The 17,653-nt window shown below is 45.4% G+C and overlaps 1 protein-coding gene across 1 annotated transcript in view; it reads right to left on the minus strand.

The window, feature by feature from the left end:
- The window catches only part of LOC124552463 (aminomethyltransferase, mitochondrial), a 174,590-nt gene that overhangs the window by 23,403 nt on the left and 133,534 nt on the right, over nucleotides 1-17,653 (minus strand). Inside the window, exon 4 of the mRNA XM_047126738.1 lies at nucleotides 2,675-3,003. Within this exon, the coding sequence (XP_046982694.1) occupies nucleotides 2,675-3,003 (329 nt within the window). The remainder of the gene's footprint in view (nucleotides 1-2,674; nucleotides 3,004-17,653) is intronic.

Below are 17,653 nucleotides of genomic sequence, written 5' to 3' on the forward strand. Positions count from 1 at the left end.
AATATACATACAAAAGAAAGTAGGATGACTGAATTACAGTAGCAGGACAATCTATGGAAACCGCAGGCTTAAGTAAGAACGGAAACTCGACTTCAGTTCTCCTAAACAATGTCAGTACCAGCCATAACATATGTGAGTCGTGGACAGAAACAAAAAGAAATCAGCAGACAGGTGATCTCTACAAAGAATAGCCGACTACCGAGTATATGACATGAGGAGCAATATTGAATATAGAGAATAAATGGGAGTGAAACGTCTGAATGAGCAATGAAGGATTACAGGATCAGTTGGAAATACTATGTGACAAGAACGGAAGACGAGATAATAATAAAATTTATGATGAATTATTACCTATTAGGCAGAAGAGCTGTATGGAGACCGATCAAAACGCGGAAAGATATTTTCACCCAAGAGGGCATAATAGGCGAAGGCGTAATACAGGAGTTGGGCGAAAACATGGGAACACAAAACAAACAACACATTCCCAAACTTAATGTGGCGTACGAAAGCCGTTGGCGTTACAAAACAGCTACCATTCATCTCGGAAAGGGTAAAAGCAGGTCCTGAACGGTTTTCAAGGAAATCTTATACCACTCTTCCTGCAAAATAGTGTAAATTTCCGGTAAAGATGATGGAGGTGGATAGGGATCGTGCATCCTTCTCTCCAAAGTAGCCTGCAAAAGCTAAATAATATTGAGACTTGGTCACTGTGATGTCCAGGGGACATGCAACAATTCATTCTCGTGCTCAGCAATCCAGTCCTGGGCCATGCGAGTTATCTGAAGAGGGGCCTTGTCGTATTGGAACACAACAACCCCAATGGAGAACAAACATGGCACCCTGGGATGGACCTCAGCCAAAATTGTCAAAAATCCATGAGCCGTGCGGGGTAGATGCGCGGTCTGGGCGCTTTGCAACGGTTCACGCGGCTCCCCCCGTCAGAGGTTCGAGTCCTCCTTCGGGCATGTGGGTGTGTGTTGTCCTTAGCGTAAGTTAAAGTTAGATTAAATAGTATGTAAGCCTAGGGACCAATGACCTCAGCAGTTTGGTCCCAAAGGAACTTAACACAAATTTCCAACTTAGACCCATTGGCAATAATCTGAACTTTGAGAGTAACCATAGTGCCCATGAAATACCAGGATTTGACTGCCCAAAGTCATTGCGAAACCCCTACATCTCACCTTGGGACCCAAACTCAACCATATGTTGGAAACAATCTGAAACACGACTCATCTGACCAAATAACTTTCTTCCATTGCTCCATAGTTAAAGTTCTTTGGCTTTGGTACCACTCATCACTGATGAGTGGTTCTGGCATTACAGCTCGTCTTAAAATTCCCTGTTTGTGGAGCTCCCTTCTTGTTGTTTTGGTGCTGACAGGGTTCGTAAGGGCGGCATTGAGCGGTGCAGTGCCTTTTGCAGCTTCTGTCCTTTTATTTTTCACCAGAATCGTCTTAAGTGATCGTCCATCATGATAATTCGCTCATTCCTCTTTTCCTTGTGCGGTGTAGTTGATACCGCAGGGATGGGGCCCCTCCACGCCCACACCAGCGTGGTGACCAAACCAAAAGTTCTACTGTCACCTCCGTAAACATGTCAGTTTTTGAATCAGGCGTCACAGGATGCGGGCTGTGATGTTGTCCATGCGTCTGGGTAAGATTACTCATTAACATGGTCCATCAGGAGATAGAAGTGGTCGAAAACGAGTGAAGGGTGGTGCCTCTTGAAACACCAAACGCTTCTCCTATCTTCTTGGAAAGTAGGAGTCGAGGTCCTGGTGGAAGTAAAGCTGTGAGGACGGGCGTGAGTCGTACTCAAGTAGCTCAGATGGTAGAGCACTTGCCCACGAAAGGTAAAGGTCCCGAGTTCCAATCTCGGTCCGGTACACAGTTTTAATCTGCCAGGAAGTTTCTCCTATCTTGGTTATGGATGGATCCTCCATATGATCGCTAACAATTTGCCCAAGGTCTTATTCATTCAGCTCCGACATAATGCACTCATACAGCACACTGTTCTGAGCGTGACTGACACTTGCTATGTATTGAGGGCGTTCCATAGTACTGGTCGTGGCCAAATGCAAACCTGCTGGTTTGGCTAACACTGCATTTATTTTCGAGGACCCATTTCTCACGGTGTTTCCATATTTTTGCGCAATCCCTGCACATGTAGAAAGAAGAAGAAGATGAAGAACTAGTGTGTTGCCAGTATTGTATTGTATGTTAACCGGGGACCTAGAAACGACGGAGAGGCCCGTCCCCGCCGCAGCCGCAGTGGTCCACAACCCCACCACGACTACCGCAGTCCACTTCACGCCTCTGCCGCTCCACACTGAACCCAGGGTTATTGTGCGGTTCCGCCCCCGGTGGACCCCCCAGGGAACGTCTCACACCAGACGAGTATAACCCCTATGTTTGCGTGGTAGAGTAATGGTGGAGAACTTGTTTGCGCAGCAATCGTCGACATAGTGTAGCCGAGGGGGAATAAGGGGAACCAGCCCGCATTCGCCGAGGCAGATGGGAAACCGCCTAAAAACCATCCACAGACTGGCCGGTTCACCGGTCCTCGACACAAACCCGCCGTGCAGATTCGTGGTGGGGACCAGGCGCTCCTTCCCGCACGGAAAGCCATCAGTTAGGCCAGGCCGCACAGGTGTTGACTGTGCGCGGATGAGTACCTGAGCGAATCCCTGGCGCCGAGCCCCGCCGGCCTGACGGGGACCTTCCTGGACGCGAGCAGCTTCTGGGCCACCTGGGTGGCAGAGGCGGAGGGCACGGAGAGCTCGAAGCCGTCCTCCCCCGTGTAGCCGCAGCGAGTCACCCTGACTCGGGGCACGCCACACACCGTGGCCAGCGTGGAGCGCATGAACCCCAGCGCCGACAGGTCCACGTCCACACAGGGTTGCAGCGCCGCCGCCGACTCCGGGCCCTGCAGCGCCAGCAGCGACATCTCCGAGGGCTCCAGGAACCGCACCTCCACGTCCAGACCAGCCGCGCGCAGCTCCGCCTGCAACGCCGTACCTCTCTCACTCACACGTGTCACATGTCTGCAACTGCAGGAGGTAAAATGTACTACAGGGAGCCAAAACGGCAGGTGACCCACACGGGTTAGTACTCGGACCAAAACTACTGGGTGATGTGGAACATTAGGAGAACTAGTGGCAGACAATCATTCAGATGATAAGGAACAATTGGGTCTTATATACAGGGTGGTCCATTTATCGTACCTGGGCCAAATATCTCACGAAATAAGCATCAAACGAAGAAACTACAAAGAACAAAGCTCGTCTAGCTTGAAGGGGGAAACCAGATGGCCCTGTGGCTGGCCCGCTAGATGGCGCTGCCATAGGTCAAACGGAAATCAACTGCGTTTTTGTAAATAGGACCCCCCCCCCCCCTCATTTTTTACTACATACTCGTGTAGTACGTGAAGAAATATGAATGTTTCATTGATTGGCGACTCCATGACGTGTTGTGTGCACCACAACCAAATAGTGGATAGTGGATACAATTGGAAGGAAAATCAGCATTGGCCGTATTTTGTTGTTTTATTGCCAGCAAAATCGATTTTCGGTCACTTCGTGACCATCCTCAGTGCTAGAAGTTAAAAATTTTCACATAACGGTCAGAGAGTATAAAACCGAAAATCACATCTACACCTGCGTATGAATATAACAGTTGGTAGGAACATAACTCTAATATACAATTAAAATTGGTAGGCACTGGTATCAAGCTATAACCACAAGATGAGATTTTCACTCTGCAGCAGAGTGTGCGCTGATATGAAGCTTCATGGCAGATTAAAACTGTGTGCTGGACCCAGACTCGAACTCGGGACCTTTGCCTTTCGCGGGCAAGTGCTCTACCATCTGAGCTACCGAAGCACGACTAACGTCCGGTACTCACAGCTTTACATAACCACAAGCTTAGAGCGATCACATAAACTGAGGCCGCTGTTTACATGCACCTGTACAGCAGACCTCGGTGTGACAGGGCTTGGAACGCCCTCTGTGTGACGTGTCACGTGAAGACTTAACATTACTGGTTTTGCAAGATATTAACAAAAAATACCTCTTGTGCATTTGTGACTCATGAGGTAATCCAGATTTAAAACGTACGTAAAAGAAATAGCAGACGAAGGGGGAAGGAAACATCTAAAATAGACTGGCGTAATGTTTTTTTAAAAAACCTACTTACAAAAACATAAAACAGATCGATAATAAGTTGTCAAAGTGCAGAACAATTAAAAGAGAAAAAGAAAAGGAAAAAGAATAATATATGAATAACATGAAATGGGGTATAACACAGTTTTTTAAAAAACATAGTACCCACCATCTGGTGTGGGAACTTAGAAGTATAACGTTCGTTGTAAAACACCGAAAAACTAATTTTCCTTCCAATTCTATGAATGTTTTAGTTGGACCACTTTTTTCGCTTTGTGGTAGATGCTGCTGTAATAGTCACAAACGTATAAGTACGTGGTATCATGTGACATTCCGCAAGTCCGGACGGTATTTGCTTCGAGATTCATTACCCGTGTTAAACTGGACCGTTTACGAATTGCGGATGGCTATTGTGATCAAAATGCACAACGGGCGTGTGCTACGTATGCTGTTCGGTATCCTGGACGACATCATCCAAGTGTCCGGACCGTTCGCCGGATAGTTATGTTACTGAAGGAAACAGGAAGTATTCAGCCACATGTGAAACGTCAACCACGACCTGCAACAAATGACGATGCCCAGGTAGGTGTTTTAGCTGCTGTCGCGGCTAATCCGCACATCAGTAGCAGAAAAATTGTGCGAGGATCGGGAATCTCAAAAACGTCGGTGTTGAGAATGATACATCCACATCGATTGCACCCGTACCATATTTCTATGCTCCAGGAATTGCATGGCGACGACTTTGAACGTCGTGTACAGTTCTGCCACTGGCCACAAGACAACTTACAAGACGATGACCGAATTTTTGCACGCTTTCTATTTAGCGACGGAACGTCATTCACCAAAAGCGGTAACGTAAACCGGCATAATATGCACTATTGGCCGCGCGGGATTATCCGAGCGGTCTTAGGCGCTGCAGTCATGGCCTGTGCGGCTTTTCCCGGCGGAGGTTCGAGTCCTCCCTGAGGCATGGGTGTGCGTGTTTGTCCTTAGGATAATTTAGCTTAAGTAGTGTGTGAGCTTAGGGGCTGATAACCTTAACAGTTAAGTCCCATAAGATTTCACACACATTTGAGCATTTTTGCACTATTGGGCAACGGAAAATCCACGATGGCTACGACAAGTGAAACATCAGCGACCTTGGCGGCTTAATGTGTGGTGAGACATTATGGGAGGAAGTATAATTCGCCCCCTATTTTATCGATGGAAATCTAAATGGTGCAATGTATGCTGATTTCCTACGTAATGTTCTACCGATGTTACTAGAAGATGTTTCACTGCATGACAAAATGGCGATGTACTTCCAACATGATGGATGTCCGGCACATAGCTCGCGTCCGGTTTAAACGGTATTGAATAGCATATTTCATGACAGGTGGATTGGTCGTCGAAGCACCACACCGTGGCCCGCACGTTCACCGAATCTGACGTCTCAGGGTTTCTTTCTGCGGGGAAAGTTGAAGGATATTTGCTATCGTGACCCACCAACAACGCCTGAAAACATGCGTCAACGCATTGTCAATGCATGTGCGAACATTACGGAAGGCGAACTACTCGCTGTTGAAAGGAATGACGTTACACGTATTGCCAAACGCACTGAGGTTTACGGACACCATTTTGAGCATTTATTGCATTAATGTGGTATTTACAGGTAATCACGCAGTAACAGCATGCGTTCTCAGAAATCATAAGTTCACAAAGGTACATATATCACATTGGAACAACCGAAATAAAATGTTCAAACATACCTATGTTCTGTATTTCAATTTATAAAAACCTACCTGTTACCAACTGTTCGTCTAAAATTGTGAGCCATATGTTTGTAACTATTACAGCGCCATCTATCACAAAGTGAAAAAAGTGGTCCAATTAAAACATTCATTTTTTTTCGTACTACACGAATATGTAATAAAAATTGGGGGTTTCTATTTAAAAAAACGCAGTTGATATTCGTTTGAGCTATGGCAGCGCCATCTAGCGCGCTAACCATAGCGCCATCTGGTTTCCCCCTTCAAGCTAGACGAGTTTCGTTCTTTGTAGTTTTTTCGTTTGACGCTTATTTCGTGAGGTATTTGGCCTGGTCACGATCAATGGACCGCCCTATATATATATATTGCCAGCAGGAAGGGGACCTCCACATCCAGGCCTCTCTCACTCACATGTGTCACATGTTTGCAACAGTAGGAGGTAAAATGAACCACAGGGCTACACCAAAGCAGCTGATCCACAGGGATTAGTTCTTGCACCAAATATACTTTCACTGCATATTGGACATCATCAAACATTGGGGAGAAATGATGGTAGACAATCATTTATATGATAAGAAATGAATTAGGTCTTATATATACTGGGCCCTGTAGTGCCAGTAGCAACACCTTCGAGGACTCCAGGAAGTGCATCTCCATGTCCAGGATCGCTGCAAACAGCTCTGCCTGCCACTGCACGCCTCTCTCACTCACACATGCTCACATATCTGCATTAATAGAAGGAAAAATGTACCACAGGGAGACATAACAGCAGCTGACCCTCAGGGGTTTGCACTAGGACCAAAAATATTTCGCTATGTACTAAGTGATAAATATTGGGGAGATCTTTTAAAAGACAGACAATAAGGAAGGAATGGGTTATATATGCTGGGCCCTCATGCACCAGCAGTGGCACCTCAGAAGGGTCCAGGAAATCCTCATTAAGATCCACAATTGCTCTGTGGAACTCAACCTTACGATTATGTCAGCCAGCCATTGCACATGTCTGCAGTTCTAGATGTCAAAATGTCCTACACAGAGGCAATAACATCAAATCACCCACAGGCATTAGTACTGGGACCAAAGCTACATTGACTGAGGAAAAAAATCGTAATTTCAACAAAGAGTTGTGCAATGTAAACAGAAGCTGCTAGGTAAGTTTCTACATCTGAAAGCTTCAGGCACAAATTTAAATTAATTACTTCAGCTTCTGTCCTTATCGTAGATAAATGTTGAGACCCATATGTCTCCAGAAAAATATACAGGGTGTTACAAAAAGGTACAGCCAAACTTTCAGGAAACATTCCTCACACACAAAGAAAGAAAAGGCTTACTTTCCATGTTAGAGGTCATTTTATTACTTCTCTTCAAATCATATTAATCATGGAATGGAAACACACAGTAACAGAACGTACCACCGTGCTTCAAACACTTTGTTACAGGAAATGTTCAAAATGTCCTCCGTTAGCGAGGATATATGCATCCACCCTCCGTCGCATGGAATCCCTGATGCGCTGATGCAGCCCTGGAGAATGGTGTATTGTATCACAGCCGTCCACAATACGAGCACGAACAGTCTCTACATTTGGTACCGGGGTTGCGTAGACAAGAGCTTTCAAATGCCCCCATAAATGAAAGTCGAGAGGGTTGAGGTCAGGAGAGCGTGGAGGCCACGGAATTGGTCCGCCTCTACCAATCCGTCGGTCGCCGAATCTGTTGCTGAGAAGCGTACGAACACTTCGACTGAAATGTGCAGGAGCTCCATCGTGCACGAACCACATATTGTGTCATACTTGTAAAGGCACATGTTCTAGCAGCACAGGTAGAGTATCCCGTATGAAATCATGATAACGTGCTCCATTGAGCGTAGGTGGAAGAACATGGGGCCGTCAAGACATCACCAACAATGCCTGCCCAAACGTTCACAAAAAAACTGTGTTGATGACGTGATTGCACAATTGCGTGCTGATTCTCGACAGTACACACATGTTGATTGTGAAAATTTACAATTTGATCACGTTGGAATGAAGCGTCATCCGTAAAGAGAACATTTGCACTGAAATGAGGATTGACACGTTGTTGGATGAACCATTCGCAGAAGTGTACCCGTGGAGGCCAATCAGCTGCTGACAGTGCCTGCACACGTTGTACATGTCACGGAAACAACTCGTTCTCCCGTAGCACTCTCCATACAGTGACGTGGTCAACGTTACCTTGTACAGCAGCAACTTCTCTGACGCTGACATTAGGGCTATCGTCAACTGCACGAAGAATTGCCTCGTCCATTCTACGTGTCTTCGTCGGTCTAGGTCTTCCCCAGTGCCGAGTCATAGGCTGGAATGTTCCGTGCTCCCTAAGACGCCGATCAATTACTTCGAACGTCTTCTTGTCGCGACACCTTCGTTCTGGGAATCTGTCACGATACGAATGTACCGCGCCACGGCTATTGCCCCGTGCTAATCCATACATCAAATGGGCATCTGCCAACTCTGCATTTGTAAACATTGCACTGACTGCAAAACCACGTTCGTGATGAATACTAACCTGTTGATGCTACGTACTGATATGCTCGGTGCTAGTACTGTAGAGCAATGAGTCGCATGTCAACACAAGCACCGAAGTCAACATTACCTTCATTCAATTGGGCCAACTGGCGGTGAATCGAGGAAGTACAGTACATACTGACGAAACTAAAATGAGCTCTAACATGGAAATTAAGCGTTTCCGGACACATGTCCACATAACATCTTTTCTTTATTTGTGTGTGAGGAATGTTTCCTGAAAGTTTCGCCGTACCTTTTTGTAACGCCCTGTTGTTTCATAACACCAATAAATCATCTCTGTGTTAGCTATCCAACAAGCGGCTGTGCTGACATTTTTGCACATCCAAGCAAGCAGTAAACTGCCCAACAGTTTGACGTATTTCGCTGTTACTGCGTCACAGATTTAATGGTCAGCGGCGTACTTCCTTCGTTTGGACCCTCTGTAAAGCCCTCACTTAATTAGGCAACGGCCCAACAGCAATTAATGTTTGCAAGCTCTGTAGCTACCCAAATAAGCTGCCACTTTTTTTTTCTTGTGGAGACCGTGCCGTGATGCGATTTCTCTATTCACGGCGCTCTCCATCTGGAAGAGCAGAACTAGGAGGTGGGTGGGCGCGTTACGCAGCCCGCGCGGTAATCTCGCGCGGAGAATTATGGGGCCTTTTGTGGCCGTCAGCGTCCGCCGTTTGTCTGTCCGGGAGGAGAGAGGGGAGAGGAGGGGATACGGCAGCCAATGGAGAGCGCAGGTGTTAACCCAGGCAGCGGCCTAAATCTCCCGCGCAGATAAATTTGTCGGCGGGTCCGCCGCTTTAATGAAGGCGAAATTTATTCCCCGCAGTGCGATAGCCGAGCGCTTCTGCCGGGAAAAAAAGAATAAAAAATGGGGAAAAAAGCCACTGTGTAACGTTCATGAAGTGGGCGATGACGCGGCAATATCGTCCAGCACATACTCACCTCCACACTCATATGGTACATACACACACACAAATTTCGTCCTAACAGCTGCTCGAATCATAAAGCCCTTTTCAAAATTTTGCACAAAACGCAATTTAAATCGGAAAACACTTGTCATGATCGCAATACGAGTATTTATATGTCCGTCCTTTTGACTCGAGGTCTTGGGGACCACGGCCGTGCACTATTGTGAGAAAATGAAACGCCTACAGCTGTCTAGTCCAGTCAAATAGCAGATATACCTTGCAAAAGGTGGGGTAGAAGAGTTTATTCTTTCAACTCGTTCATATGGTTGGAAAGATTAGAAAACCGAGTTTTGCCAACAAAATTTCTCTTGGGAAAACTTTCTGCAGTCAAAAAACTTCGAAAATTTCGCACTTTTTTCACTTTTTTCACAATATCTCAGTTTCATTTGCTACTATCGCTTTTACGTCTAATTTCTTTTTTAAAGAGCACAAAATTCTCTACAAATTTGATTCTTGCCATTTTTTTTCTACTCCCAATATCTAAGGCGCCACAGCGCCTCAAAAAATACCATTTTTTCAAATTTTGAGCATAGTGGCAAGATACCTTATTTTTGAACACTATTTTTGCAGTTTCTGTTTGTGTAGTATAAATAAATTATACATCATGTTAGATGTTGGAATTTACCACCTCACTTTCAAGTATTCAGTTTCTCTGTATGCAACATGAGGATTGCTGGGCACCCAACTATTGTGATTCTTACATCACTACCTGAAGTTCACTATGGGCCACCTCAGCCGTGGTATTTGTAAAACTATAAATATAAAAATACATCATTAAGACACACACACACACACACACACACACACACACATACACGCACACACAAAATACACTCCTGGAAATGGAAAAAAGAACACACTGACACCGGTGTGTCAGACCCACCATACTTGCTCCGGACACTGCGAGAGGGCTGTACAAGCAATGATCACATGCACGGCACAGCGGACACACCAGGAACCGCGGTGTTGGCCGTCGAACGGCGCTAGCTGCGCAGCATTTGTGCACCGCCGCCGTCAGTGTCAGCCAGTTTGCCGTGGCATACGGAGCTCCATCGCAGTCTTTAACACTGGTAGCATGCCGCGACAGTGTGGACGTGAACCGTATGTGCAGTTGACGGACTTTGAGCGAGGGCGTATACTGGGCATGCGGGAGGCCGGGTGGACGTACCGCCGAATTGCTCAACACGTGGGGCGTGAGGTCTCCACAGTACATCGATGTTGTCGCCAGTGGTCGGCGGAAGGTGCACGTGCCCGCCGACCTGGGATCGGACCGCAGCGACGCACGGATGCACGCCAAGACCGTAGGATCCTACGCAGTGCCGTAGGGGACCGCACCGCCACTTCCCAGCAAATTAGGGACACTGTTGCTCCTGGGGTATCGGCGAGGACCATTCGCAACCGTCTCCATGAAGCTGGGCTACGGTCCCGCACACCGTTAGGCCGTCTTCCACTCACGCCCCAACATCGTGCAGCCCGCCACCAGTGGTGTCGCGACAGGCGTGAATGGAGGGACGAATGGAGACGTGTCGTCTTCAGCGATGAGAGTCGCTTCTGCCTTAGTGCCAATGATGGTCGTATGCGTGTTTGGCGCCGTGCAGGTGAGCGCCACAATCAGGACTGCATACGACCGAGGCACACAGGGCCAACACCCGGCATCATGGTGTGGGGAGCGATCTCCTACACTGGCCGTACACCACTGGTGATCGTCGAGGGGACACTGAATAGTGCACGGTACATCCAAACCGTCATCGAACCCATCGTCCTACCATTCCTAGACCGGCAAGGGAACTTGCTGTTCCAACAGGACAATGCACGTCCGCATGTATCCCGTGCCACCCAACGTGCTCTAGAAGGTGTAAGTCAACTACCCTGGCCAGCAAGATCTCCGGATCTGTCCCCCATTGAGCATGTTTGGGACTGGATGAAGCGTCGTCTCACGCGGTCTGCACGTCCAGCACGAACGCTGGTCCAACTGAGGCGCCAGGTGGAAATGGCATGGCAAGCCGTTCCACAGGACTACATCCAGCATCTCTACGATCGTCTCCATGGGAGAATAGCAGCCTGCATTGCTGCGAAAGGTGGATATACACTGTACTAGTGCCGACATTGTGCATGCTCTGTTGCCTGTGTCTATGTGCCTGTGGTTCTGTCAGTGTGATCATGTGATGTATCTGACCCCAGGAATGTTTCAATAAAGTTTCCCCTTCCTGGGACAATGAATTCACGGTGTTCTTATTTCAATTTCCAGGAGTGTAAATTGTCTCAGGAACCTCAACTATTATTAGCTGCAATAGGCAACCAAATTAGGTAGGTAATTATTCTTGTGTATAAAAGCCACACAGTTGACATTAAAAATAAGTAGCTTTATTACAATTAAAATGAATTGTCAGTAACCAAAAAATGTTGACAGTTCTGGGTGTGTAATACCTGTAATATCGCACATTAGCGCACTTGAGACAGATATGAGCATCACTTCCAACGTTTTGATGGGCCAGGTTCCTCAGTGTCACCAGAAATACCTTGAGTTACGGATTCAGGGTCTGTACATAGAGTTGATCCCAGATTGACCTCTTCTTTAAACAGCGAGTCAGCCTCAGCAAGTTCGTTGATTTCGTCAGCGGTTTCCTCAACATCCTCCATATCAACTTCTTCACTGTCTTCATATAAAAATTTTGGCACGTTTTCACAGTTGACCCCAATACATTTCTTGCAAATTGAAGAACATTTCAAACCCGCTTTTCTGCAGGAGCACGCTCCGCCACAGTTCAGCTTGCGTGAGCATGAAACAATGTGAAGAAGTGCTTCAGGTGCTGGATCTTGGCTCATTGTAACGGGTATTGGACCGTGGTCACTGTGATTCCAGCCCCATTTCTCAGGAGGTTTCCAGTTTCCCATCCAACTTTGGACTTGTTGGTAACTCCGCAACGAATGATGTGCAGCGTCTTGTGTAGGTGGCAACCGTGCAAGATTCAGTTTGCTTTTTGTGGCAGACTTGGCGAATAGCTGGTACCGCAAATGGTCTAGTGTGTGGAAACTGCTGACACCTCCACTATACAATGCGATAGTAACCTGTTCTCCTGCTATTATTATTTCTTCACGGGTAGCATGTGGTTTACTGAACGTGCAAAGCGCTGAGGCTATGTCTTCATTTTTCGCAACAATATTGCAGCACTTAATTTTTCCCTGACCAAAAAAAGCGGATGCTGTATCACATCCGCTAAATGCGTGAGTGAACAGAATATATTCACTGTCGAACTTGTAAGACGCAGTGAAAAACCACTTGTCTTCTGCATTTCCTCTTCCTGGCTTTAAGAAAAATAAGTTTTCAATGCCTTGCCCCAAACCGGTCATGAGCACAAGAAGGTCAACATCTTCTCCTACAATGACAACACTTCCAAAATCTTTGGTTCTTGAAATGGCAGATGTTACAATCATAACGTCAGCATCTTCTTGTGCCTGGTGCACTTCAATGCTACACTCCAGAAATTCCTTTTTAAGAAGTGTGATCAAACGCATCTTGTTTCGTTCGTTGTACAAGAACTTGTCCTGAGGGACTTGGTACACCATCTCTGATTCAGCCACAACGTCAACCGAGGAATGTTTTTTGGACCTACGAACCCTCTCAGCACTCTTTGTGCTACATTTGTCTCCCTCACATCGATACCCATCAAATACAATAGCAAATTGAGATCCAAAATGACGCTGCAGGTAAGAAACATAGCTTTGGGCTATTGACTTGAAGCAAACATTTCGAGTCCAAGTCACTTTGTGAATAAGGTACCCTCCATCAATGACAAAAAATTTACTCGATCCAACTTTCATATTTTCCACTGGAACGAAGGCATTGTAGAATGAAGATTTTGTTCCTTTTCGCATGCCTTTTTCTGAGAATAGGGACATTGGGTAAGGAGCAAGTTCATATTTCAGCAAGTCTTTTAACTCTTCTTCACTTTCTTTCATCACACAAATCCTTTGGAAAAGAGTTAAAGGATCAACAGGAGTAATTTTAGTGCTCCCAGCTTTTACAGAATTGAACGCAGAAAGGAGAGTCACAACTTTATCTTTTCTACGGAACTTTACATCGTGCAAATGGTCACCAACTATTTTTTTCATGCCTTTTTCCCCTTCTTCGTGACACATATGACAATTAACATCCTCCGTTCCGACAACACCACTCCTGATAGACATTATAAAATCACTTTCAGGGAAGGGAGGGTGCACTGAAAACCAATCACGCAGCTTACGCAAGTCTATGCCATCTCGTTCGATACGACAGCTTCTTGCATCTACATGCTGTTCTGATGTTACTAAATAGGTTGCCTATTGCAGCTAATAACAGTTCAGGATCCTGAGACGATTTATTTTGTATATATATATATATATATATATATATATATATATATATATATATATGTGTGTGTGTGTGTGTGTGTGTGTGTGTGTGTGTGTGTCTATGTCTCTTAATGATGTATTTTTATATTTATAGTTTTACAAGCACTTCTTGCATCTACATGCTGTTCTGATGTTACTAAATAGGTTGCCTATTGCAGCTAATAATAGTTCAGGTTCCTGAGACGATTTATTTTGTGTGTGCGTATATATATATATATATATATATATATATATATATGTGTGTGTGTGTGTGTATGTCTATGTCTCTTAATGATGTACTTTTATATTTATAGTTTTACAAATACCAGGGCTGAGGTGGCCCATAGTGAACTTCAGGTAGTGATATAAGAATCACAATAGTTGGGTGCCCAGAAATCCTCATGTTGCATACAGAGAAATTGAATACCTGAAAGTGAGGTGGTAATTTCCAACATCTAACATGATGTATAATGTATTTATACTACACAAACAAAAACTGAAAAAATAGTGTTCAAAAATAAGGTATCTTGCCACTATGCTCAAAATTTGAAAAATTAGTATTTTTTGACGCGCTGTAGCGCCTTAGATACTGAGAGTGGAAAAAAATGGTAAGAATTAAATTTGTAGAGAATTTTGTGCCCTTTAAAAAAGAAAATAGACGTCGAAGCGATAGGAGCAAATGAAACTGAGATATTTTGAAAAAACTGAAAAAAGTTCTTCGACTGCACAAAGTTTTCCCAAGAGAAATTTTGTTGTCAAAACTTGGTTTTCTAACCTTTCCAAAAATATGAACGAGGTAAAAAATTAAAATCTTCTACCCCACCTTTTGCAAGGTACAGGCTTTTTTTCTGACAGTTTCACTGGACTAGTCCTTATGATCTGCTTTATTGTGTAGCTAACAGTTCCGGCGCTGCAGTGCGCCATCTTCAGGCCGTAGTTGATGCTGAAGGGGTTATCATGATCCATATATACATTGCAAAAGTGGCCAACATAACTGCTTCACGCAGTATGTCTGTGAGTGTGCTGTCAGGGCTCCAAACATCACCTTTCGCAGATGATAGCTGTCGAGCTGACACCACAGTTACAGATAGTCTGTGTGAAACAGTTATGCAAACATGCATGCATTGTGTTGTACAAGTAATGTACGTCAGTTTGTGGAATGGAATTCCACGCCTGTTGCACTTCGTTGGGCGGTACAGATCTACATCTACATGACTACTCTGCAATTCACGTTTAAGTGCTTGGCAGAGGGTTCATCGAACCACAATCATACTGTCTCTCTAGCATTCCACTCCCGAACAACGCGCGGGAAAAACGAACACCTAAAGCTTTCTGTTATTTTATTTTGATGATCATTCCTACCTATGTAGGTTGGGCTCAACAAAATATTTTTGCATTCGGAGGAGAAAGTTGGTGACTGAAATTTCGTAAATAGATCTCGCCGCGACGAAAAACGTCTTTGCTTTAATGACTTCCATCCCAACTCGCGTATCATATCTCCCACACTCTCTCCCCTATTACGTGATAATACAAAACGAGCTGCCCTTTTTTGCACCCTTTTCCATGTCCTCCGTCAATCCCACCTGGTAAGGATCCCACACCGCGCAGCAATATTCTAACAGAGGACGTAGTGTAGCGTAGTGTAAGCTGTCTCTTTAGTGGACTTGCATCTTCTAAGTGTCCTGCCAATGAAACGCAACCGTTGGCTCGCCTTCCCCACAATATTATCTATGTGGTCATTCCAACCGAAGTTGTTCGTAATTTTAACAGCCAGGTACTTAGTTGAATTTACAGCTTTGAGAATTGTACTATTTATCGAGTAATCGAATTCCAACGGATTTCTTTTGGAATTCGTGTGGATCACCTCACGCTTTTCGTTATTTAGCGTCAACTGCCACCTGCCACACCATACAGCAATCTTTTCTAAATCGCTTTGCAACTGATACTGGTCTTCGGATGACCTTACTAGACGGTGAATTACAGCATCATCTGCGAACAACCTAAGAGAACTGCTCAGATTGTCACCCAGGTCATTTATATAGATCAGGAACAGCAGAGGTCCCAGAACGCTTCCCTGGGGAACACCTGATATCACTTCAGTTTTACTCGATGATTTGCCGTCTATTACTACGAACTGCGACCTTCCTGAGAGGAAATCACGAATCCAGTCGCACAACTGAGACGATACCCCATAGGCCCGCAGCTTGATTAGAAGTCGCTTGTGAGGAACGGTGTCAAAAGCTTTACGGAAATCTAGAAATACGGAATCAACTTGCGGTTAATGCTGGTTGTGGATGATGCTGGAGTTGTCGTCCGTTGATGTCCCCAGTGTGCTCGATGGAGACAGATATGGTGATCAACCAGGTCAAGGCAACACGTCCATACACTGCAGAGCATGTTGGGTAACAACAGTGCTATGCGGGCAAATGTTCGTCTGTTGGAAAACACCCTTTGGAATGCTGTTTATAAATGGCAGCACAACAGATTGAATCACCAGACTGATATACAAATTAGCAGTCAGGGTTTATGGGATAACCACGCGAGTTCTGCAGCCATCATAACTCAAAAGAGGAAAGGCCGCTGGACCTGATGGGATACCAGTTCCATTTTACACAGAGTACGCGTAGGAACGAGCCCCCCTTCTAACAGTGGTGTACCGTAGGTCTCTAGAAGCGCGTAGCGTTCCAAAAGATTGGAAAAAGGGCACAGGTCATCCCCGTTTTCAAGAAGGGACGTCGAACAGATGTGCAGAACTGTAGACCTGTATCTCTAACGTTGATCAGTCGTAGGATTTTGGAACACGTATTGTGTTCGAGTATAATGACTTTTATGGAGACTAGAAATCTACTCTGTAGGAATCAGCATGGGTTTCGGAAAAGAAGATCGTGTGAAACCCAGCTCGCGCTGTTCGTCCACGAGACTCACAGGGCCATAGACACGGGTTCCCTGGTAGATGCCGTGTTTCTTGACTTCTGCAAGGCGTTCGATACAGTCCCCACAGTCGTTTAATGAACAAAGTAAGAGCATATGGGCTATCAGACCGATTGTGTGATTGGATGGAAGAGTTCCTAGATAACAGAACGCAGCATATCATTCTCAATGGAGAGAAGTCTTCCGAAGTAAGAGTGATTTCAGGTGTGCCGCAGGGGAATGTCGTAGGACCGTTGCTATTCACAATACATATAAATGACCTTGGGGATAACATCGAAAGTTCACTGAGGCTTTTTGCGGATGATGCTATAGTACATCGAGAGGTTCTAACAATGGAAAATTTTACTGAAATGCAGGAGGATCTGCAACGAATTGACGCATGGTACAGGGAATGACAACTGAATCTCAATGTAGACAAGCGTAATGTGCTGTGAATATACAGAAAGAAAGAACCTATATCATTTAGCTACAATATAGCAGGTCAGCAACTGGAAGCAGTTAATTCCATAAATTATCTGGGAGTAGGCATTAGGAGTGATTTAAAATGGAATGACGATAATCGTCGGTAAAGCAGATGACAGACTGAGATTCATTGATAGGGTCCTAAGGAAATGCAGTCCGAAAACAAAGGAAGTAGGTTACATTACACTTGTTCGCCCTCTGCTTGAATACTACTCAGCAGTGTGGGATCCATACCAGATAGGATTTACTGAAGAGATGGAGAAGATCCAACGGAGAACAGCGCGCTTCGTTACAGGATCATTTAGTAATCGCGAAAGCGTTACGGAGATGATAGATAGACTCCAGTGGAAGACTCTGCAAGGAAGACTCTCGGTAGCTCGGTACGGGCTTTTGTTGAAGAACATACCTTCACCGAGGAGTCAAGCAGTATATTGCTCCCTCCTACGTCGCGAAGAGACCATG

This window comes from Schistocerca americana, chromosome 10, assembly GCF_021461395.2.
Source record: "Schistocerca americana isolate TAMUIC-IGC-003095 chromosome 10, iqSchAmer2.1, whole genome shotgun sequence".
Taxonomy (NCBI): Eukaryota; Metazoa; Arthropoda; class Insecta; order Orthoptera; family Acrididae; genus Schistocerca; species Schistocerca americana.